Below are 26,134 nucleotides of genomic sequence, written 5' to 3'. Positions count from 1 at the left end.
CTCTGAGGGTGGTGTTTGGATCGGTGTGGATCTGGAAGTGCATGTGTTTGGCAGTGCTGAGGGTGTCGTCGGTGTTGGTCGATACTTTGATGGTGTTCCTGTGGACGATGGCGATTCCTCCTCCTGTTCCGTTGGTGCGGTCCCTGCGCGTGATCCTGTATCTTTCCGGGATGGCAATGGCGATGTCGGGTGCGGAGGCAGGGTTGAGCCAGGTCTCTGTCAGGAAGGCGACGTCAGGGGAGGTAGAATCAAGGAATTCCCAGAGCTCGACGGCGTGTTTGCAGGCGGAGCGGGTGTTGAGGAGAATGCATCTGAGGTAATTGGGTTCCTTGGTGGGTGGCGTGGCTGGCCGGATGCTGGAGAAGTTGTAGTTCCGGCAGGTGAAGAGTCCTTGGGTGCACTCCAGGGTTGCCTGGTAGCAGGTGTGTTCTCGACTGGAGTTGAGTGCGTGGAGGGTGCTCGTGTCGTAGTGCAGACGGGCGTCGTGGTGTTTCCGGGGGGCAGGGGTTCTGGCGCTGGGCGCAGTCCAGGCGCGGATGGGCGCAGACGGGCTTGCCTTTGGCGCGCCTGCGGCGCGTCATCTGCGCGACCGCGTAGCGGCCAACATATGGCGGGGAGAGGGGAGGGACGATAGGCTGAGAAATGAGAGCTGGGCCGGACGCAGGATGGGAGGGTGGAGAAAGGGCGGGAAAGTAGGCAGGGAGAGAGTTAAATTAAAAGTGGGAAAGTATGCAGGGAGTAAATTAAATAAAAAATTAATGCAGCTGACATGGGCGGGAGCAGGCTGAGGGGAGTCTCGAACCCTGAGGCAGCGGGATGACTGGCGGTAGGTAGAGCAGATCACCGCAGCGCTGTGGGGAGAGTGACGACGGTGGACCGAGGTCTGTGGTCTCACGCGGGTCAACAAATTATTCTTTTTTTGTTTAAATCTCTTTTATTGAATTTATGCATTCTTACGTGAATTTAAATACATACACATTGCTTTTTCTATGGCAGGTGCATTTGATACAATGTGTACACATTAGCAGGCCATCAGTATGGTTCAGAGTATAAATCTGACGGCGCAGTGCTTAGCAATTATATCGAGTGTATTTTAACAGCATTTTCGAATTTAGAAGCAACTACATTATTTCTCTTTTAGTCATCGTTTCACTTTGTGTAAGGTTTACAGTTAGGTACAATTAAGTGCAAGTACGGTAAATGTGAAGTTTTGCAAGAGTTTGTTTAGTTCGAACACATTTAACATAAGAAAAGAAGATACAACAAAAAACAACATTGACCTCGCCCGTAATACTTGTTCCCACCTACCCGCATATGCTTGTGTAGTGTTGCCTTGCTAATGTATTTCTTGGTGTCTCATGTTTGTGGCGTACGCGCCTGTGTAGTCTCATGATTGACACGTATTTGCCCATGGAAGACCTCCGTTTACACTCAAGTGACATGCCTGTTTTATGCCACCTGTCCACGTGTCACTTAGTTGGAAGGTCTCTCAGGTCCCGCCCTCATTCTGCTGCAGCTCGATTAAAAGAGCATCCCAATGTGTTGCAATGGGGTCCTGGCATAGACCCATTGTTTCCTCGCCCCTGATGGCGATGCTTTCTGCCTTGGCCCATGCTAGCAATATGCTAGCAATGAATGACACCATGCCTGCGCATGTGATGGATCTGTTGCTTTCCACTTTTTAGTTAGCAATCTTTTAGCTACGATCATCCCTAAATCTAGGAACCTAGATGTTACCTTAGCGGCTGACGTTCTCCTGAATCTGTGTAGTAAGTATACTGGCCATTCAAAAGGCAGTTTGCGGCCTGTGCATGTATGTAACATTCTGGCTACCTCGCACCAATATATAATTATCCGGGGCAGCTCCATAACATGTGTATTAGCTCAGCTCCCATCTCAGCGCATCTTGGGCACGCTGCGTCTGCTCGATTAAAATACCGATTGAACTTAGCAGGTGTGAGGTAGGCCCTGTGGATTATATACAGCTGAATTTGCCTGAACCGCATGTTTCTGGGAATGCGTGTTGGGCTCTCCAGTATCTGAGTCCATTCCTTATCTGCGAATTGGCACCCCAGGTCCAGCTCTCACTTGCGGCGGAAGGAATCCAGGCTTACTGCTGTATGGGTCCTAAGCGAGGCGGCGAACCAGCATATGAGGTGTCTGCCACGCCCCATGACATGCAAGTACTGTATGGTAAGGTGCGGCTGTAACTCTGTAGTCATGTCCCCCCATCTGGCCGTCAGTGTGTGGTGTGAGTGCTCCATCACAGTATAAATCCCCGAGAGTCTGAACACCTCTCTCCTGCCACTCCCTCAATTGACTATGCCGTGAGCACCGCGTGGCCTCTAGGAGATCCCTCCAATGGTATCGCTGGCACATAGGGAATAACGTCTCGGGTTATGTATAAGCTCCTGGGAAGCATTTGTATGCCACTGCAAGTAACAATGGCTCTGGTGTCCTCGACTTCGTGGTAGTGTGGAAGAGTCTAACAATTTGTCCAAGTGAGTAGGGTCGCTGCGCAGTGGCCGTGTATGTGCGGTTCCTATTCGCTAGCCATCAGGCTATCCACTGCAGTTGAGCAGCTAAATAGCAGGGCTCAAAGCAGGGTGCCGCTAGGCCCCCCTGGTCTGTTGGTAAGTACAGCTTTGTTAGCGTCATTCTGTGCCGGGCATTTCCCCATATGAAGTCTCTAACCTGTTTCTCTAATGTGGCAAAGAAGGAAGCAGGGATGTATAGATATGTAGATTTGCATAGTAATATAAGAGCATAGGGAGGATTACCATATTGGCTAGTGCCACTCTACCTGTTACTGCAAGTGGAAGTGTGCCCCAAAATTGCATTTGCGACTGGATTAACGCCAGAGCTCTTACCAGGTTCCCGTCAAACATATCTTTCGACTGGCGATAGATCTGGATACCCAGGTATCGGAAAGTGTCTTCTCTCCACTGCACCTTTCTACCGCTAATAGTGAAGTCTGGGTCTTGACCCCCCTCGTTAAATGCATATATTCAGGATTTTTTGACATTCACCCGCAGCCCAGAGATTGCAGCAAAGCTCTGCAACAGGTGTTCCAGCTGGTCAAGAACTCTCTCTATGTCTTTTATATATACGAGAAGATCGTCAGCATAGAGCGATACCTGGTGCACGGCATCTCCTAGAGGTATACCGTCTCCCAGTGTGGTGCCTATCGTCTCTGGCAATGGTTCTATTGCGAGCGCGAAGAGGAGGGGGGACAGAGGGCACCTCAGCCTAGTTCCTTTACGCATCGGGATATCGTCCGAGATGTATGGTCCCATTTGGACCCTTACCGTAGGGCCGATGTAAAGCAGATTAACTAATTGAAGGAACCCTGGGCCTAAGTCATATTTCTGTAGTGCCGCAGACAGGTAGTCCCATTCTAGGGATTCAAAGGCATTTTCCAAGTCTAATATTAGACATCCTGCTCTCGGCCACTCTTGCACAGCATCCGTCACTACTCTGAAAAAACGTCTCAGGTTAAGGGAAGTGCTCCGGGAGGGCACAAAGCCATTCTGGTCAGTATGGACCAGTGTAGGAACCACCTGCGCTAATCTATCCACAAACACCTTTGCAAGTATTTTGTAATCTGTATTAAGTAGGGCCAAAGGCCTGTAGGAATCAAGTTCCATGGGATCTTTATTTGGCTTTAATAGGGATACCAGGTATGCCTCTCGCACTGAGGGAGGAAGTTCTCGCTCCTCTAAGGTGGTAGTGTATAGAGTATGGAGGCTTTGTGTGAGAGACACCGGATATGCCTTGTAGTACTCTGCCGGTAGGCCATCTGGCCCAGGTGTTTTCCCAAGGCCATGGATCGATGGCATCTCTGATCTCCTCTAACGTGATCTGGCTGTTAATGTTTGCTTGGTGCTCTTCTGTAGCTGTGGGTAATTGTATGGAGCCTAGAAACCCCTCCAATCCTTGCTCATCGGAACCCCCCCCCCCAGACTGATATAACTGGGTGTAGTGTTGCGGGATTGGAAGTCCATATTAAACCCGAGTGCATCCAATCTAGTGGCAAACCCTTTCTTTCATTTAATGCGGCCTGCCAGGTCGCGGGATGAAACCGCCGTGAAAGTAGTGCGGATCCGCTGTGGTCTGTGATGTTCGTGAACTACAGTATGCGGAACAGACTTTGTGGACACTGGGGAAGGTGACTGGTGCTGAGCCCGGTACCCACTTGGGTATAATATGGACTTTCAATCCCATAATGCCATGCAAAGTACTCACCTGAGTTTGGTTGATTAGTCCCGTGAATAGAAGAGGGAAAAGGATTGGAGGCTCCCTTGTGTTCATTACTTGCAAATCCTCCTTCGACAAAAGGCGGTGGCCCGAAACGCGTCAGGTGGGGCTTATTGTCGGACCATCCTCGATCTTTATGGACGTCAGTGAATGTGTCCCATCTAGTGGCAAACCCTTTCTTTCATTTAATGCGGCCTGCCAGGTCACGGGATTACACCGCCGTGCAAGTAGTGCAGGTCCGCTGTGGTCTGCGATGTTCGTGAACTACAGTATGCGGAACAGACTTTGTTTGTGGACACTGGGGAAGGTAACTGGTGCTGAGCCCAGTAAATTGTGGATTTGATCTTGAGTTGAACTGCAGCCCACTTCGGTATAATATGGACTTCCAATCCCATAATGCCTTGCAAAGTACTCACCTGAGTTTGGTTGATTAGTCCCGTGAATAAAAGAGGGAAAAGGATTGGAGGCCCCCTTGCGTTCATTTCTTGCAAATCCTCCTTCGACAAAGGGCGGTGGCCCGAAACGCGTCAGGTGGGGCTCCGTGTCGGACCTTCCTCGATCTTTAAGGACGTCTGTGAGTGTGTCCCATCTAGTGGCAAACCCATTCATATATATATATATATATATATATATATCTATATATATATATATATATCTATCTATCTATCTATCTATCAAGAAACTTCTGGAAAGAAGAAGGTGAGCCGCACTCATTAGGTGAAACGAAATTCTTTTATTCCGATGTAATGCGCTGGCGTTTTGATCCCTGATGCATTTCGGTCAGCATTGACCTTTCTCAAAAGGAAGCCGGAAGCATCTAAACACTGAAGTGTAGATTATCCCAATTGTTGTTTGCCCCCTGGTGGATGCCACGATAGGCGTGAGTGAGGCATGCTGGTATGTGGAGTTCCCTTCAGTTCCGCAGTTCTTTTCCTTCGGTGGGTGGCGCTATATATATATATATGCAATATTTTGCATAAAATTGCATACATCTAGAACATGTTGTGTATCGCAGTACGTGATATTTCACTATTTTGAAGTAGTTTACCAGAATGCAGCAATTTGAGTGGACTAACATTAGTATTTGCTGGTGACTTTATGTGGTTCTCTTCGTATACTCTCCACTTAAAATAAGAGCATCCAATTTTTATTTAATTTAACAGGACCATCTTTTTCACTTCTAAATCTTCAGAACGAAATTTTTCCTTACTTTTTTGTTTGCCTAAGCACATAGTAAGTTTCCTCCACACCCACACCTTAGAATTAAACGGAAATATAAATAAATAAGTACTCCCAAAAAATGACCATAGTGCATACCACTGCTCTCCTAAACTGGTTGGGGAATCACTTGGGCCCCCATTATTCAGAAGAGCATCAGCACCTGCCTGAAACATTACAGCTGGTGACAGAAGTTAACCGGAATGAAAAGTGGAGCCAGACTAAACTGGGAGTTGATCTGGGGCTCGAGGTCACTATACAACAGTCTTGGTCCAGAGTTTACAGGGAGATAATCTGGGGTTGGGGCGCAATCCACAGCAATCAGAGGTTGTCATATGTTATGTTATTTTATCAGAGATCTGTATAGACTGTTTTGACAGTAGTATGGCCTTGCAGCGCTGTTGAATATTTTTTCACCCAGGTCTCAAGAATTCATTAACATACCAGAGTCTGTTGTCACTAGTCTGTTGGAGGTTGATATTATTCACTATTATGGCTGGTATTTGTGTGCTCACTTCTCACCAACTATGTGGAATATCACAAAGAAATCTTGGGTGGTTGGGTCGCGGGTTACAGCGCAGACTACTGCATGACAGAGTCTCAGGTTTATGAACTCATATGCCAGCAACTAGATCCATAAGATAGTATTTGGAACTGGTCAGCTAAAATTCCAAGCAAGGGACATGAAGACTCATGTGTATATAGGCAGTGCTGGTATCAGGGTCCTTATTCTGAGTGTTCGCTAAGAGGTTGACCAACTCAGTACAGGTCAGTATGGAGTCTGTCTCTTGTACAGACCTTTTAACTTTCAAATCATTATTTTCAGATGTATTATTCCAATTATTAATATTTTTATGTTGAGTTTTATATAGCGTCGATTATACCCGAAAACATCAGCTGCTCCACATGCCTTGCAACAACATCTACAAGAGGCACACGAAGGGATCCACAAGAGTCACAGCTGAACAACACAGCACTAAGTGGCCCAAACTTATATAAAGCAAAACTATTATCTTTGTCAAAAAGACACCAATACAGTAATCAAATGTATATTTTTATAAATTCACACATTGCAATTTTTAATAAAAGTGATTATTATAAAATATTTTCAAAAAGAACAATTGATGGCTGGAATGCTGAACAATGTCAAACACTCACCCCAAGTATGGAGATCTGGGCCTAAATCCATTGTTTTTAATGCTCACCACACCACTCCGGTTTGGACCCAGCCATATGCAAATCTGTCTCAACCCTGCTCCTCCTTAGACCAATCCAGTCCAAGTTGCCAGGCCAGGTCCTCCCTGGACCTAGTCCTCTTCTAAGTGTCCTGAATCTGTAATTTTCCAACCGCGACTTTCCCCATAGAAGTTAATGGTGATTCGTGGCTGTGTTTAGACACTGCACGTGTCCCCCGTGGGTCCCCTGTGTAACTACCTTGGGTGGTTCCTGGTGGCCCCAGCGGTTCTAAAGGCTCTATGCCTTGTATCTATGTCAGTCGTGGTTCTTATACCACTTTCTTAGTATATGGTTTGTGACGCCCCTAGGGCTAATCATATATTGTGCTAATTTACTGTGTGCTAAATAAGTTTACTGAATGTTCTTTTGCCTCTAGCCTCATAAAAAGACAAGAGGGATGTGTTTAGAATAAATATATATATTTTATATATATTCATGGTGTGCTTCTCCTTTCATTTGGTCATATCATGAGATTATAGACTGATAAAACAAGCTGCTTTACATTCCTTCAAGACTTAGCCTGAAGGCTGCTCTCCACAGCTACCACTAGGATAGCTTTCTATAAGGTTGTCTTAAACCTACCATCAATAAGGGGTCGTTTGGACTGGTGCAAGGTGCCCACTAGAATAGTAGACAGCATATGCCAGGCCAACTTCTCACAGGGACTCCATGTCACCCTGTGATCAATGGGCAAGCGGCAACTGAAGATTGTATTGCCCTTGGGGTTTTTCAGTTGAAGTAGAATCAGCGTGGTTATGGTAAAAATGTAATGCAGATGTTGAAAAGCATGGGTGAGATAATAGAGCCTTGAGAGACTTCTGCTTCTGTGGTGTAGGGTTTTGATGAGAAAGAAGTATGGATGACTTTTGTTACATTGTGGCAGTAGAATGTCGTCCAAGTGAAAGTCTTACCCTCTATTTTGGCTTCCTCAAACCTTTGGATGAGTGTGTAATGGTCTACTGTGTCTAAGGCAGGCAGAATGTCCAAGAGAAGGAAGTCCACAGCCCTATAGGTTCTACTGTGTTTCTAAAGGTGTCCCAGATGAAGATAAGGACCGATTCAGTGTCTCCTCCACTTCGTGATCCTGTTTGAAAGTCGGAAAGTAGGGACTTTTCTTAAATGATTGTGACACCTGGGCAAAGACTGCTCTTTCGATTAGTTTACCCAGGAATGGTCCGTTTGTTATAGGTCTTTATTTGTTGGGGTCCAGGTTTGTTTTCTTAAATAACAGGAATATGTATGTCTTTTTATGTATTCTGGAAAAACTGCTGTCTTTAAGGCGTTGTTAATTAGTGGTATAACTGGGATGGTGGCTGAAGTTGTTAAAAGAAAGTTTCTAAAAATGTGTGGTAGACAAGAGTCAGGGGGCAACCAGTTGGCCTACTCACTTGGACAAGATCTCGAAATTCAGATGGGGCTAGTTCTTTGTAGTAGTACTGAAGCTGTGGTAACCTACCCTTGGCGTTGTTTGTTGACAATTAATTAATGCGGTTGGATTTTTTGTGTGTTAAGAATCCAACATGACTGCTTTGGTTGTCATCATTTGCCAGTTTGTAACAAAAAGCTTGGGAAATGGGATAGGTTCCTTCTGTGCCTTTTGGATTACGAAATTCTGAGTATTTTATCAAATTCTTTATTGGCACATTTTGTGTTTTTTAGTGCATGTAGTTACTTCTTTATCTGTATACGTTTTGGGGGTGTTGGATCTCAATTGGATATTCAATCTCTGCATTGGAAAAATCGCTTACATGATTAGTAAATAAAGTGCCACTACCAAACGTTAAAATGTGCAGGCTCTTTCAGAAAAAAAGAATAGGCATATAAGCAAAGAATTGAGACAATGAATAGAGATTCACAGCTACCAGCAGAAGAAAATGACAAAAGCCTCAATACTGAAGAAAGATTCAACAAAATTGGATTATCGAAAACACTGAAAATAACAATTTGACACAAAAGGGCCTACCTTAAAGGGTACACGTTTTAGAGTCCACTGGCGTCCTGGCAGCTTTACAGGACGCTCAGCCGAGGCATGCATCGGTCCTCAATACATTTGAAGATGAATAAAAGTAACCATTTGGGAACCTCTCAGTGAACTTGAGAAATAACGTGGGATGTTGGAGATGCAGTTTTCTTCAAGCTGATTCTAATTTCTCTTTGACACACTGGTGGAAGGTGATAAAGGCGGTGCAATTGTGATTAATACTGGTGCCACCATGCAAACACATTATTTGTTAACCATTCTGAAGCACCCCATAACGCTGGGTAACAATGAGACTTTGGGAATCACCTAAATACCAAAAGCATGCACATTCCTTTACTGCAGAGAACTAAATAGTTCTCATAATAGCCAATAAAATAGGTTTGTCCTTTCCAGAGCAGAATTCTTTCGATTGTTATCTTATATGGGCGGCAATAATCTTTTCTAGCAGTTCCGTGTACATACCAATTAATGCTAATGTACATAAAATGACTAATAAATGTAGTAATTGAAATATTTTGGGACTATCCTCGCAGGTGACACCTGGTCACTGCTCTCCCCCTCGTGCGCTTCATTTGCATGTCCTTGGTTGATGCAGGTTGTGTTGTCAGTCAATGTTTGGTTTGCTCGACTCTCTAACTGCTGTAGTTTTAATTCTGAGAACTCTAAGAGCACTATGTCAATAACTTCTGCCAGCATCCACTCCATAGCACAAGGCCCACAATGTGGAGTGTTATTGATACCACACAGCATCATCCTTTCCCTGCCTTCGGGAAGTGGATTGCTGTCAGTACACTTGTCAACATTTGTGTCATTTCAACGTAAAAGATGGAATAATTTTACGTTCAAGCTAAAGTGTTTTGTTCGGGAGGCGAATGGTAATTGTATTTGGTTTGTGATGCGAGTGTCTTTCTTGCTTGCTTGGCACAGGAAGGAGTTGCAGGAGCTGCAGAATCTTTACAAGCAAAGCACTGAACATGCAGCACAGCAGGCAGAGCTGATCCAGCAGCTCCAGGCTCTCAATATGGACACTCAGAAAGTGCTTCGAAATCAGGAAGATGCTCACACAGCTGAAGTCTTGTCTTATCAAAAGGTAAGGGTTTTTGGATTCTAGACCATCCTGCATTCTTTTTTTTACTACTCATTATGTGTCAAATCACGTGTACCCATTGCAGTGCATTGCGATTGACGCTTGATAGGAGTACACTTGAGTGCAATCACATACAGTGTTCTACCATCGAGGTAAATAGAGTAGGACACGCTATAAAACCTTCCCAGTGCTCAAGCAGTCAGCGTATGATTGCAATTTCAGGCATCCAGTTGCCTGAATATAGAGGCGGCAGCATGCCTTTGAATCAGGGTGTTGGGTTATTGTGGGTCGAGAGATACGGTGGGTATTGAGTGGGAGTCATACATAAGATTTATTGCACAGAATGTCAATATAATCTATATTGTACACACATAAGAAATTCATGCATGAAGAAGTCACAGATGAACAATATCAAAAAATTAAATGTTCATGCAGACGACACCAAGGATCCGTCACATTAAAGGGATAAAGTGGTAATGTGCTATGACATAGATTACATGCTATTTGTATCCAACAAAATTCGAGATAAAAAATAAACCGCTTTTGCTAAAATGCATACTATAATCTACAGTGGCACTCTGGTGAGTCGAAGACCTTTTAGGACGATCCAGGCATAATCATAAGTGACCAAGTGCCTGCATGTCCTTTGACTACCATTCAGCAGTCTAATGGCAGCAATAATAATAATAGTGAAATGCAGTTCAACTCAACCACAAGCAGAGAATGTGTAGATCTCGCATTTAATGGCCTTTGGAGAAGGTGCTTAGTTCTCTGGAAATCATTGCTACCGTAGTTTTTCATGGAAGAAATACATTTGAAACCATGCTTTCTAAACTCGTCCAGGTCATCCGGGGGACCGGATTGCTTATCTTACATTATTAGTCGTCCTTATCTTAATTACCCCTAGCAAAAAAAATTACAACAAAAATACCGAAGTAGCTGAGGAGATAAAAATACCAGCCTGCATTCTATGAATGCTTTAATTGTTAAGAATGTCATATTTCTTTAAAGAGAGGGGAAAGAGTACAAAAATGTATATTGGATAAAACCTAGTCTAAAATAAGCAGATTAATAGGTGTCTGATATTAAAAGCTCAACACAGAAGGTCATTTTAAGTATATTAGCAGCAGTTGTATAAAATGAGCGGCCTCACCAATCGTTTTAACAGCTCCTTGGCTTCCGTGTATGATGAGTAAAGGGATAATAAAAAGCAGCACAAACCCTTTTTTGTCGCTGGTGTTGAACATACCTTCCTTCCCTTGCTCAAAGTACCTCAATTTATGTATTCGATCCAGAGTATCAAATATTTTCCTCCATCCGGTAGAATGTGAGTTGCTCATACTCCCAGCCACTGGCTCCACACGATTTGGATGTTTTTTGCCGTGTACATTTTGAGCATTGCAAGAAAAAAAAAATCCTCAAAGTAGCACGAGAAATTAAATATTGCAATATGTGCCTCTGCCACATAACAAAGTATCGTAGTTAATACCAAAATCAGACAGAAACCCTAGACACCCTATTAAGGGAAAAAAGAGTTCTCATTCTTAAGAGTCACTTTGTTTTAACCCTTTCAGTGTTTATGCACCTTTATGCTTGAGCTATTTTTTTTTTTAAATCGGCACTCGGTTGTTTAAACACTTGAACATCATTTCTGTCTTTGTGCACCCTATACAAGCTATATTCATTTGGCCCATTCAGGGGGAAATAGCCAACGTGGTTAGGAGCACGCAATGCTATTACCAGGCATAAACCTTTACCACGCATGCCTTGACGACGAATATGCCTTTTCCACGCATGCCTTTGCAAGGAATTTCGTTCTAAAGGCATGAATGATAAATGTAATGCGTGTTAATAGCTATGTAGTAACAGCTTCGCTAAAAAGAAACTCAAATCATGATAATAATAATGCAGGTAATGGTAATATTCAACACTATAAAAACTATACAGACCCAAGGAAAAGTTACCCCGACTATCTGGAGTCTGGAAATACCATATATCTAGAGAATTTGGTCTGCACAATCAATTATATAAAAATAATGCTGATCACAAAATTGTTGCACAGTCACAGTTTATGGTACTGTTAATCTGATAGCGGATATCATACAGTAAGGAAATGCCTCTTTTTGCATGTTCTCCCCCATTGATGCTGCTGGTTTTTCAACTCAGATCGCACTGAGTCCTGCTAACCAGACCCCAGTGCCAGTGTTCTAACCCCTTTCAAAGTCTATGTTTAATTGGCTACCCCCAGTTGGCAGAGACTGACTTACTTAGTATATGGTAGCCAGGGCATGTAAGGCAGAGTGTCCTCCCAGGACTGCAGCACTGACTGTGCCACACTCTGTGGGGCAAAGTAGAGAATGGATCCCAGCCTGCCACTACAGACTCGAAGGGCAGTGGTAACACTTCCAGTTTAACTTTGGCATTTGAACTAATTGTAAAGCAGCCACTTCCCTTAACAATATATGTAAATCTCCCCTAAGGAAGGCCTATCAAACCCTTTGGGAGCGAGCTGTATATGATTAAGGAGGTCATTTTATTTTATATATATGGCCTGACAGCAGCACCTCCAAATAATGATATTGCTGTGGAAGATTTAGTAATCCCATTGGCTAACACAAGGTTACCGGCTAACCCCTCAGCCTTGCTAACTTCTGAATGGGTCTACTTAGATGGGCACTGTAGGGTATCAAATTAATCGTGGAAATAAACCCATCTTGATTCTCAAGTCAAATTTAATGTCACTATTAAAGAAATGACACTTTTAGAAAGATACCCCTCTGTAACCCAGTTTGTCCCGTGGCCTCACACTGGCCACACAGCTTTCTGCCCTCCTGGAAAGTTGTGTGAATGACTCCCAGGCTTACAAACAATAGCAGCGTGCTACAGGACAAGGTGTTTCCACTCCTTTGCAGGAAGGCACTCAGGGTGTTAACTCAAAAGGAGAGCTTCAAAGGCGAAACCGCCTTTAGTGGGCAAATGGTGGACACACTCTTGAGTGGCTGCCCTTTGTTCAGGTAGATGGAGTGGCGGCGGGAACAGAGAGGGGAGACTAGTGCCCAAGCAGGTTTTTCTGTGGCCGAGTAGCCCATAGGTAGCCACACCTCTAGGGTGGGCTGCCAAGCTCCTAACATTCGAGGAAGGGGTGAGCATCTTGAGAATGAGCAGAATAGTGCACTCTGGGATTGCTCGATGCACCAAATAGCTGGAATGTTGTCACCAAGTGGGAGGAGACCTGATAGCCAATTGGCTAATGACTGAATCATCCCCTAGGTCACTTTTTGGGAATAAATATGGCACCCTGAACCTCAGATCACATCAAACTGAAACTAGGACCGAGGAAGGACTGCCCTGTTGACCCCTGGACTTGGCAAAGAGAGGCTGCAGCATCTGCTGGACTGCACCTGCTGCGCCTTGGGCCAGCGAAGAGAGTACTGTGGCTCCTGGCTTGGGGGAAAGTTGTTCCCAAGCCCCAGACCAAAAAAGTGACTCCAAAGCTGAAGTAGCCTAAGTCTGCAAGTCAGTAGCCACTTCAGGAGAATCATTACTGACTGGCGCGGGGTGTCTCAATAGAGTGTTCTCTTCCAGGGGATCCTGAATATTCCCGCCCATGCCCAGGAATCTATAGAAAAATTATATATGAAAATGTATATATCTATATATATATATATATATATATATATATATATATATATATATATATTAACATGGGAAAAACGCGTTTTGGGACCCCCCTTTTTTCTCGGCCCCCCCTTGACGAACCCCCCCCAAATTTCCAGGGGCTGCTCAGAAACAAAATGTTCCATTTTCCTGATAATTTCAGCCAATTCCGTCCACAAACGCCAAAGTTATTAGACATAGAATTTTCAAAAATCCCATAGAGAAAAAATCCTAACTATATATACCTACTGGCGACCGCCAGTAGGTAATATATATATATATATATATATATATATATATATATATATATATATATATATATACACATGCAGCTCTATATATCTGCATATATTATTTTTTTCACATATCAATGCAGCCTCCTATAGGAAACAGCTCATCAATGTACTGTAAAGCTGCTTTTGCAACCATAGATTGTAGAAAATAGAAAACAGGAGGACAAGCATCTCTTGAACTCTCTTTAATGAGCAGTAGAAACTCAATCTGCAAAACTACAGGCATTGTTAGCCCATGGGCTGCATCGAAAAACCAATCGCATTGAAAATGAAAGCGATTGTTAGCACAAAAAACTGACACTGTGCCTTTAAGGCAGCCATGACCCCTAACTTACCATCATGCCTCAGGTGTGATAGTTAGGTCCTTTGTTCTTTCCGGCTCCTTCAGTCAGGACCCTGGAGTTTTCAGCTCTGACTCTTTTTGTCACAAATGTCCTCTTTAATTATCTGGTTTTTATCTTTCACTCAACGTTTTTAATTTTGTAGAGTACGGTACTACCATTTTTCTGACAAACTTTTGTTTCAGTCATAACATGCTATCTCTTTTTGACCCTTGTCCCTCCTGTGGCAAGAAGAAGGCCAAACGGTCACACACTCTGTGTGTATACTCTGTCTTCCTGAGTCTTACTCCTCTGAGACTTGCCAACACTGTTAGAAGCTTTCTATGCGTACTCTCAAGGAGAGAGACGGAATTCGTCTCTATGGCCTCTCAGAGAAGCAAAAACCTATTTCAAGAGGAAGATTTCCAGTGAGGCATAAGAAGAAAAGGTCCAGATCGACTTTGAGAATTAAGGTCTCAATCTGTTGCCCTTCAGCGTCGGACTCAGCGTCAAAAATGCCTCCAGCGACAAAGAAACTAGTGTCCCCGTTGATGAGGCCTCCGCCGTCGACTGTATTGGAGCACCTCGCGATGTCGACGAGTAGCCTGAAAACGGTAAGTTCAACGGCGATTCATCGCAGTCATTCACAGGTGTCAACTCTGTTGGCGTCAACTCAGCGGCGTTCAACGTCGAGGAGTCAATCTCCGTTGGCGTTGACTCAACGTTCAACGTCACGGTATAAATCTCCGTCGGTGTCAGCTCATAGATGTTAATTGTCAAGACGATCCTCTCCGTCAACGTCAACCCGGCGACAGTCGACGTTGAGGCCTCGGTCAGCGCTGACACATTCTTGACGTTGGGCAACATCCAGAAGATGACCAGCTTCTTCCACTCAAGTTATGACGTCAACACATTTTCGGTGACTTCACGACCGATGTTGAGGCGTTCACCATTGAGACCGACGTCGAGAGCTAAATCACAGCCAATGTCAAACCACCACTCTCCTTCTGTGACATCTCTCCTGACAAGGAGAGCTCAATCCCCATCAGTGGTTCAAGAAGCAGTGACTCCACGCTCGACGTCCAGGCATTCGCGCGAGTCGACTTCTACTCCTCAATAAGGAAGACAATCTGACCGATCAAGGTCAAGATACATGGTGTCGTCTACTTTGAGGTCGCCGGAGGTTATTGTGCCGATGTCGGAGAGCTCAGCTTCATCTCCTGCGCGTTCCCGTCCGCAGGTGACCGAGCCTCCTGCACAGCAAGAGACAAGGCGGCAAACATCACCCTCTGTGCATCTTTCTCCTAGGTGGATGTTGCCACTGCATCATTGGCAGGAATCTACGATGGGGCAGATATGAGAACCACAATACTACTACCGCCCCCTACACAGGTAACCACTGGCTCGGTTGATGCAGACAGTAGATCTGTCTCCAACCACTCCCTCGAGGGGTTGAGATCACACTTGAACAGCGACAACTTCAACAAGGAGGTTCGCAACACATGGTCAGCGAAGAAGATGCAGATCACCTATATGATCATCTTCCTCGACTCAGTCTTCAAAAAGGCACTATTCCCCTACCTTAACAGACAGTCCACCTTCGAGGCTGTCTCCAGTGGATAATGTCAGTACCTTCCAGGATGTACTTTCCAGATGGGCAATAAAATTGAACATTGACATGCCTACCCCCCAAACATCATCCTCGATGATTTTTGAAACCTTGCTCCAAAGATCAGCGGCTAGGTCTTTATTGCCTTTGGTACCTGGGCTTCTGCAGCCTGTCATGAACGTGTTCCTCACACCAGCAACTCTCTAGACCACACCAGCAAGAAGCTTGAAAAAAGACAGGCCTCCAGAAGAGGATCCACTATTCCTTAGAGCTGATCCACCTCCGGATTCTGCATTGGCCTCCTCCTCAAAAGTACCTCAAGATAAGGAAAGCGGAGCACAGGACTCTTGGGGAAGAAAAATATGTGGAATTTCGTCTTCCATGTTGAAGGTTTCCAATGCCTCAGTTCTCTTGGGGAGCTATGATAGAGCCCTGTGGGACTCTTTGGAGAAATTTAAGGACAAATTTCACAAGGAGGATCGCAGGGAATTTGAGGTGTTACAAGGAGGTTTAGTAGCTAATCAGATTATTAGCGCTGCAGCTGATGGAGCAACCATGTCTGCTCATTCTTATGCAAATGGGATCTGTGCCAGACGTTTATCCTGGCTTCGGCTTACTGCACTAAAGCCCTATGCACAGCAGTGAATCCTGAATCTCCCTTTCTCAGTTGATTCCATATTCGGTACACACACGGATGACGAAATGGCCAGAATGAAGACAGAGCTAGACACCTTTAAGGCGGTAGTCCTAAAAAGAGTTCTGGCGCAGATACAGGCCATACGACCGCCGGCCATTCCATCAGAGGGTTCAAACCCCTCCATGGCAGCGGCACCAACAGCAGCAGCATCAACCCAGAACCCACTATCATTGACGCCGCGCCTCCAGGGGGAGAGGGGCCCCACGCCAATCTATCACCTCAGCACAAACCCCAACAAAACAATGAGCACTCGCTTCCCCCATCGCCGTTTCCCATTCCATTGGGGGAAAGTATAGCCAACTGCCTGGAAGAGTGGTGCAACATCACAATTGATCAATGGGTGCTAAGTACGTTACAGAATAAGTACTCTCTACGTTTTCATCATCTGCCCCCGGCGATCGCTCCTGTCAAAGCTGGGTGCCACCATCTGCAAGTACTACAGCAGGAAGTATCCACTCTCCTACAAAAATCGGCAGTTCCTGTCTCTCAACAAGGTCAAGGAGTATCCTCAAAGTATTTTCTGGTGAGAACAGAAAGGTCAAAATTCAGACCTATCTTGGATCTGCGCACTCTCAACAAATCCATGAGGAAGGAAACGTTTCGCATGTTGGCTCTCCATCAAATATATCCTCATCTCCAGCAAGGGGACTGGATGCGTTCGATAGATCTGCAAGATGCTTTCTTTCATGTGCCCAGTCAACCAACGTCACTGGACGTTCCTGCGCTTTATTGTAGGATCCAAGCATTACCAGTTTAGAGTTCCTCCCTTCGGGTTGAAGTCAGCTCCCCGAGCGTTTACAAAATGCTTGGCAGTAGTAGCAGCTGTTCTACGGCACCAGGGACTGTTTGTTTACCCTTACCTCAACGACTGGCTTCTAAAGGGTCCATCTCCCCAGTGTGTGAGGACCCACTACCAACGATGTCTAGCCCTCTGCCAATGGCTGGGCCTTCATGTCAATTTCGAGAAGTCAGTTCAACATCCTACTCAAAGAATCCACTATCTGGGTGCAACAATACACTATGCTATAGGAAAAGTGTTTCCTTAGGAGGAGAGACTATTATCTATCACTCTGAAGTGCAAGCAGATCCTTCGCGCTACCTTTCCTGCAGTCCAACAGGTTGCCTCTATCCTAGGGTCAATGGCATCCTGCATCTTTCTCGTCCCCAACGCCAGGCTGAGGATGCGTCCTTTACACCAGGATCTGGACGACAAGTTTGATCAACGGACTGCCTGACGGGGCAACAAGATTTGTCTGTCGCAAGCGGCCAAATCATCTATCCCTTGGTGGACGCGACAGAAAAACTTATTAGTGGGAGTTCCATTCCATCAGTCTCCTCCGACACAATCGCTAATCACTGATGAGCGCACATGTGGCTCCTCCAAACTCAGGGTCGGTGGTCGGCCAAAGAACAGAAGTATCACATCAATATGCTGGAGCTACAGGCAGTGCATCTAGCTCTGAAGGTTTTTCTTCCCTCCATTCAGACCAGCTCCATACTAGTCCAGACCGACAATATGACCACTGTGTACTATCTAAACAAACAGGGAGGGACTCGATTGCGTTCTCTGTATTTGAAGGCTCAAGCACTCTGGCATTGGCTCCTAGCTAGAAAACTATCGATTGCAGCTATACACTTGCCAGGTGAGAGGAACTCTCAAGCAGATTCCCTCAGTCGTCACTTCGAGGACCAACAAGACTGAGTTCTACACGACAAAGTTGTGAAAGGAATTTTTCGAGATTGGGGTCGTCCAAGCATCGATCTCTTCGCAGACGATGCAAACAAAAAATGCAGCGACTTCGCGTCAAGGTTTTACTGGCCAGGGTCGAGAGGGAATGCCCTTTTGATCAACTGGTCAGCGAGCTTTGTGTATGCTTCCCCCTCACTTCCTCACATCCTGAAGGTCATAACCAAGTTCTCCCACTCCAAAGCGAGAATGATTCTGATCGCACCAGACTGGCCGCGACAGTGGTGGTACCCAGATCTTCTGCATCTCTCGGAGTGCCCACACAGGAGATTACCTTGAAGACCGGACCTACTGTCCAAGATGAACGGGAGCATTCATCACCCCAACCTTCCCTCGCTGAACTTGGCAGCATGGCTCCTGAGGTTCTCCAGTATGGACACTTAGGACTTCCTCAGGACTGCATGAGCATTGTGAAAGAATCTAGAAGGCCTTCTACAAGGCACTCTTATACTTTTAAATGGAAACGTTTCTATTTGTGGTGTGTACAGAATGGTTTCCATCCTACCAAGGGCAAGAGGAGGTAATTCTACCTTATCTACTCCACTTAGCCAAGTCAGGTCTGAAATTCACTTCCATAAAGGTACACCTTGCTGCCATCACGGCGTACAGATGGTCACCTTCTCAACCTTATTTCTTTCAACTTCAGGTGGTCAAGTATTTCCTGCAAGGGTTAAAGATGGTGTACCCTCCAGTCCGATCTCCTTCACCTCCCTGGGAGCTAAATCTGGTTCTTTTCAAGCTCATGGGTCCCCTCCTTTGAGCCTATCCACAAAGCATCCCTCCAACACCTTACATGCAAGACCGTTTTTTTGGTAGCAATCCTTTCTGCTCGCAGGGTGAGCGACATCCAAGCGCTCTGTTCTAATGAACAATACACAGGTTTTCACCATAACAGAGTAGTTCTGAGGACCCACACCTCCTTCCTTCCGAAGGTGGTGTTGGACTTCCACATTAACCAGTCCATCTCACTGCCTAACTTTTTTCCTAATCCCTCTACACCAACTTAGAGGTCCCTTCATTCTTTAGACCTGAAAAAGGTCTTAAAATTCTACTTAGACAAGTCCAAAGCTATTAGGAAATCTGATCAACTGTTTGTAAATTATGGTTCGATCAGAACAGGTTTCCAGCCTCTAAGCGTTCCATCTCCAGATGGATATTGTCATGTATCAATCTGTCTTATCAGTTAGCACATAAGCCACTTTTTTCTACTCACAGGGTTCATTCCACTAGAGGGAAGGCAGCTACAGTGGTTTTTCCTCACAATGTACCGACTGCTAAGATCAGCAAGGCAGCATCTTGGAAATCGATACATACATTCACAAGACCCCATTTTCTCGACTCAGATACCAGAGCAGACACTCAAGTAGGCCAGGCCTTCTTGAGAAATTTGTTTCCATGCTAAAATCAGCTGTGATACTTATTTGGTTGCTTCTCATTTGTCTGCAGGCGGAGGACGGGCTTGCTATTCGATTCAGTGCTTATGACTATTGATGAGGATCCCCTGGAAGAGAAGGATAAGTTACTTACCTGTAATCCTGGTTCTCTGCCAGGGGTATCCTCATTAATGTCAACACAGTTGGAGAGCGATATGCAGATCCTCCAACTTGAGCAATGGATCAGAAGGGCATACACTTGATTTACTATTCTCCAACATCGAATCCACACTCATCCAGGAGATAAAACCACTACCACGGACAGACCATTCACTTATATCTTTCTCACTGGGTCTGCTGGTCAAACCAAAAAAGCCATGTAAGCCCCTGCAGGTAGCCAACAGGGCTTGGAGGCTAATTACCCAAGCATGTTTTCAGTCTCACTTTACCCCCGATAACACACAGACCCAGAGTGATCTCCCAGTGAACTTGGGAGCAGTTAACCTTGAAACGGAAATTACAACACTGGCCCAATACGCACCTAAGGTAAAACATAAGCAATCACAAAGACCAATCACCGAGAAGTGGTACACACCCCAACTGAGGGCACTCAAAAGAAAGTGTAAAACTACCGAACACCAATGGAGACTGTCTAAGCAGGAAATAGATAGATTACAGTACAAGTCCGAACGTAGAACCTTCAGCCACGCCATAACAAACGCAAAGAAGACATACTTTGCGCAACGAATCAATGAAAATTGTAACTCAGCAAAGGAGTTATATAAAATCGTTAAGGAACTCAGTAAACCTGCTAGCATGTCCCAAACACTGCCCTCCTCAGAAGAAGCTTGTGAAAAAATCAGCAATTTCTTCTCGGATAAAAGAGGTTCGAACATCAAAACAGACTCAAATGACTGGAAACACCGAACTCTCCACCCAGAGGCTCCATCTAGGATGAGCAATTTCTCCCCCCTTACAGAGACCGAGGTCTTAAAAGCGATGGGGGATGTGAAGTCAGGATCTCCTCTAGACCCTTGGCCCCACTTCATCTTTACCCAGATTGCTGCAGTCCTATGTCCCTACGTCACGCAGCTCCTCAATAACTCTCTTACTGCCGCCGCCTTTCCTGACATCTGGAAACAGGCGGTAGTGACTCCCCTGCTGAAAAAAGCAGGAACAGACGTCCATAACCTTGAAAACTACCGGCCAATCTCTCAACTCCCATACCTCTCCAAAGTTTCAGAGAGGTTGGTAAATAGACAATTATCAAACTATCTAGAGTCCAACGATCTGCTAGACCCCTCACAAACCGGCTTAAGGGCCACTAACAGCACAGAAGCAATGCTGCTGGCAGACCTGGACAATATCGGATCGCGGACCGACCAGGGTGGAGCTGTAGCCCTGATACTGTCGGACCTGTGGGCAGCGTTCGACACGGTCTCACACAACAGACTGTTGGAAATCCTTTATGAAAAGGGAATCCACTCTAAAGCCTTAGAGTGGCTCAGCTCGGTCCTGAGCAATAGAACACAAACAGTTCAGTTAGGTCATTTCCTATCCAAACCTAGCGTCATCAGCTGTGGTGTTCCGCAGGGGGCATCTCTAAGTCCCACATTATTTAACGCCTATGTGTCATTTTTGGCGAAAATTAGAAGAAAATGGGGGACTCAGCATTTGCTCCTATGCGGATGACACACAGATGATGGTAGCCCTTGAGGAAAGAATTGATGTTACCAAAATAAAACTGTACAACTGCCTCGCAGAGATGGCACAATGGATGTCTGAGCATTGTTTGAAACCAAATGCAGGGAAATCAGAAATCCTGCTCTTCGGAGGAGCCAACCTAATATGGGATGCCACATGGTGGCCTCAAACCCTGGGAGAGGCCCCAGCTCCCAAGCCATGTGCAAGAAACCTAGGCATCCTCATTGATAACACCCTTTCCATGAAGGACCTCTGCGGAAGAGGCTTTAAAACTATGAAACTGCAATCCAGACTTTTTCCCTGGATTCCACTGGACTGTAGAAGAACTGTTACACATGCCCTGCTTATAAGTCCGCTCGACTATGGAAACGCCTTATGTGTAGGCATGGCTGAGTTCCTTTTCACACGGCTACAAGTGCTTCAAAATACCGCAGCCAAATTAGTGTGCAATAAAAGCAGACTGAGCTCAGCATCAATATCCATGCGACAAACAGCAGTATCTAAACTACTCAGTCATACACATAAAGCGCTTTATCAAACTGGCCCCAGAACATTACAGAATAACATTTTTAATTATATGTCCCCACAAGGAGTCTACGGTCACTCCATCAAGCTCTGGCCAGGACAAAGCATATCAAGAAAGTGAGGGCAGGAGGGTGTTCATTTTCATACCTGGCGGCTAAGAAATGGAATGAACTCCCCATAGACCTACGCCTCACGACCAACTACTTAGCTTTCAGGAAAAAACTTAAAACAAATCTGTTTCCTAAGGACTAATATCCAATAGATTTCCCACCCCACCAGCAGCCCTGCCATGACCTCTCGCTATTCAGTGCCGTGATATCCCTTGGGATGAATGATGCACTCATCAAATAAATAAATAAATAAGCAACCCACCCGCCCCCTCAGGCAAATGAGACATCTTTAAGTCATATCTTTGCACCCTGACCCTCGGGTCACCGCAAAGAACAACTGACCTAACTGTCACCCCTGAGGCATGATGGGAATCTAGGGTTCATGGCTGCCTTAAAGGCACAGTGCCAGTGTTTTGTGCCAACAATTAATTTCATTTACTATGCGATTGGTTTTTCAATGCAGCCTATGGGCTAACAATGCCTGCTGCTATTTTGCAGATTGAGTTTCTTCTACTTATTAAAGAGAGTTCAAATGATGCTTGTCCTCCTGTTTTTTATTTTCCACAGTCTATGGTTGCAAAAGAAGTTTTTCAGTACATTGATTAGCTGTTGGGAACGACTTTCTCCCAAGCCAGGAGCCACAGTCCTCTTCGCTAGCCCAAGGCGCAGCAGGTGCAGTCCTGCAGACGCTGCAGCCTCTCTTTGCCAAGTTCAGGGGTCAACAGGGTAGTCCTTCCTCGGTCCTTGTTTCAGTTCCGATGTGATCTGAGGTGCATTGATATGTGAAAAAATAATATATGTATATATATATATATATATATGTTTTCATATATAATATTTTTATAGATTCCGGGGTCCCCGCGTATTGGCGGGAATATTCTGTGCTTATGATTTTGATGAGGATACCCCTGGAAGAGAACCAGGATTCCAGGTAAGTTATCGACTGCCAGAAATTGCACCCGAGTAATTCGGATCGGAGTGTCGTCAGAGTGGATCTGGGAGTGTTGTCAGAGTCGAGATTGGTCGCTAAAGCGAGACACCAACCAGCCTCCACAAAAGGATACCACTGGGACTGCTTTGCACAAGGACTGGTAGCCCAGCCGTAGCTTCCCTTCTACTTTCTTAAAGAGGACTTCGAGAGACTCCGAACTCTGTGGCCAAAGTTGCCCCACTTGACCCGTGGACCGAGGAATAACCACAAATACACCCCTGTCAACCCCACAACATCCAGAGCAAACTCGAGCATCTTCCATCTCCTGCAGCTGCAGCATCAGGACCACTCCATTGACGTCTATGGCGGTCATGCTGTAACTGGAACTGGACTGGAAAACGCTCTGGTGGCCGGATAGCTGTCCAAATACTCCTCATTGACCCCCAAGACCTTGTCCTTGTTGGATATTTGGTCGCTCAAGTACTGCTGGAGTAGTCAAACTCAACTCTTCCCACTTTTCCAAAGTTTACAAACTTTACAGTTACCAACGATTCTTTGCGGTTAAACTGAGACTTAAGTTTTCTTTAAAAATCTGTATCTCCCAAGCCCTCTGGTGGATTTTGTTCATCTTGGACTCCAAAAATTCATAAAAATATAATATATTTTAAATAAATTGGTGTCAGACTTCTTTCGTGTTGTGGGGCTCTTATTTTGTTGTTTGGTACTGTTAAATGCTTTACACTAGTTCCTTTGTTTAAACCTTTCTGCTCACAGCCACAGCTACCCAGGATTGAGCTTAAGGTTTCACAAACAAGCCTGACTGGACCTAAGGCAGTTTTTGCCAGTGTATTACACGGTATGGTCACACAGCCATACCATAAAATACACCCAAATCCTCAGACATGCTTAGGACTATATGGAAGGTATATAATCTATATATTTTCCAATTCCATACGACATAAAAGATCTACTTTTGCAAACCTAAATATTCCTGAATGGCTGGCCAGTTGAACACTAATGAGTCCATAATTCAGGAGCCTTATCCTGCCAAGACTGGACACACGCTTTTGTTTCTGCAGGTCTTCTGAACCTGTGGGTACCACACAAGTATGGTTTTGTTTGCTTAGGGTGCCCACAGGTGTTAAACTAGGTGCAGTACATTTTTTACATTTATAAAGCAGCTGCAAGGTATTGTCTTTTGGTCACTCACATCATCTGTGGACTGTATGGAAACATACCGTACAGTATTTTTTAAATCTCTACATATTAGATTTCTGTCGCTGGGTGCCAGACCGCCATTGCTTTAAATGGCTGACCCGGGCAAAGCTCTGAATAAGACATTTGCCGGATTTCAACATTTGCTTCCCCAAAACATGGCAATTTCTTTGTCTTCCTCACACAAGAACATATCCTTGCACACCTCCTCAGATACTAGCTTGATCTCTCCTCCTAGCGTGGCTATGGAGGAGGGAGCTTAATTTGCTATGGTGGTGAGGAGGGTGTCGTGTTTGTAAATTCAGTGTGAATGATCTGGGGAAACCGATACAACGCTACTCAAGAGTGTGATGAAAGGAAAGCTGGTACAGGGAAGTTGGTATATTTGGCATGATTACAACAGGAGATTCATGATGGTATATGGGCTGTGGGTGTTCTGTCAGGGCTTGGAAATGTTAGTGGCAAGAGGGTGTGGTGCATTAGATGGGGAAAAGCTGAACTAATGGAGACCTTAAAGTATTGTGATCGTGTGTGAGGGGCACAGAGATTCATAGATTAGGAATGTAGACGTTTGCGTCAATCAAGACGTGGTTATTTAAGTTGTATTAACCACTGATAGCTCTGTGGCCTTACAGGATGAGAACATTGGGATTTGATGTGTCTGACCCATGACTTAGTTTCGGAAAAGTGCAAACAAAATCAGCCTGATGCTCAGGCCAAACTGCAAATATTATACTTGTCTCCAACATTTGTAACTTCAGATTTATTTGATTTTGAAGCTTTCATGGTTGTGCTTTTAAAAATAAGGTGGTTGAGCCTCGTTTGCCTGAAAATAGTGAGTTCACACTCCAGATTACTTATAAGTACCCATTTCGAAATTCAGGAATTTCTCATCATAAGTTGTTTCACAGGAAATATATTGTATCCTGATGTTATTCAGCTGAATGACAGCGTGATGCTATCTGTCAGTTATGGAATTAACTTTTATCTACACCCTTAAAATTATTAATTGGAAAGTCATTAAGGTTTTCGAATTCCTCTTTACGTTTACAGGCATGCACTGATTAACAGTAGAAAAAGAGCTTCCAAAAGCTACAACTGTGAAAAAAGTGACCAGTTCACAAATGTGCACTAATTAAATGCAGATCATTTAACCGAATCTCTATTGTAGAACTTCAAATGGGACTCTGACACATTATTACTTTTGTTAAAAAGATGCGCGTTCTCATCTATTTTACCATGCAGCTCTACAACGACCTCAATGCTGGCTACGAGGCAGTGAAATCCAGTGAGACTCAACTCAGGCAGAGTCACACCTCTCACAAAGATCAGCTCTTACAAAAGGATCAACAGATTAACCAACTGCAAGCACAGCTACAAGAGGCACTTGATGCCCTGCAGCCTCCCCCTCCTGCTCCAGTGGAACAGGTAGGATGCAGTGAATTTCTGTTAAAATACTCTTAGATATGTTTTCAATGTATAATGACATAGCTCTTTTTTTTCTTCTTGCTTTGTGTGCTCTTAATAGCCGGGTGCGTACATTACTGTAGAGTCACTTTGCACTAGAAAAATTGAATTGACTGTATATTGTTTTTAGATTCCCTTTACAAGATCAGACGCAATGTTGTGTTCATTCTGTTAATACATACCATGGTAATGTATGTGAAACTAGCTACGAAGCCTTGAAGGGCTTAACTATAAAAAAAGGTCCAGTACAGTGGATGTTGGGGAGAGTTGGGGAAAGGCAGTTAAGTGGATATTCAAGTTTCCCTAACAGTGTCAGGTATTCACCGGAGTCCCTTAAAACATAGTCAGTCCAGTGCTTCTTTTTTACATTTATTCTCGGGGGTCTATCTGATGTAAGGTCCACCATGCTCTTCCTTCTATACGGGGAGCCTTAGCTTTGCTAAATATTCCATATCAAAAAATTTCTGAAACCCTTGGTGGCTTGAAATATGATGGTTTCCTTTCCTAAATCTTCTGGACTTAGTCTCTCTGGGTCCTAATTCTACTTCTTCAGACAAACCACGTTTTAAAGGACTTCACCTCACCACGATTGGCAGAAGGACATCCCTCTTTGATGAAGAGTATGAAGAACGGGTTGATACAGTTTTGAGTTTTCGTTTCTTCTTACACCTTTGAGAAATCTGTTTCTTCTTCTTTTGACCTATTTA

The 26,134-nt window shown here is 44.7% G+C and overlaps 1 protein-coding gene across 1 annotated transcript in view; it reads left to right on the top strand.

The window, feature by feature from the left end:
* Nucleotides 1-26,134, top strand: part of CNTLN (centlein) — a 1,434,305-nt gene that overhangs the window by 481,680 nt on the left and 926,491 nt on the right. The window contains exons 8-9 of the mRNA XM_078675976.1: nt 9,620-9,782; nt 25,206-25,388. Of these exons, the coding sequence (XP_078532102.1) occupies nt 9,620-9,782; nt 25,206-25,388 (346 nt within the window). The remainder of the gene's footprint in view (nt 1-9,619; nt 9,783-25,205; nt 25,389-26,134) is intronic.

Source organism: Lissotriton helveticus, chromosome 2_1 (genome assembly GCF_964261635.1).
Source record: "Lissotriton helveticus chromosome 2_1, aLisHel1.1, whole genome shotgun sequence".
Classification (NCBI taxonomy): Eukaryota; Metazoa; Chordata; class Amphibia; order Caudata; family Salamandridae; genus Lissotriton; species Lissotriton helveticus.
Note: the sequence above shows the minus strand (reverse complement) of the source record. Positions and strands in the feature narration are given on the sequence as shown.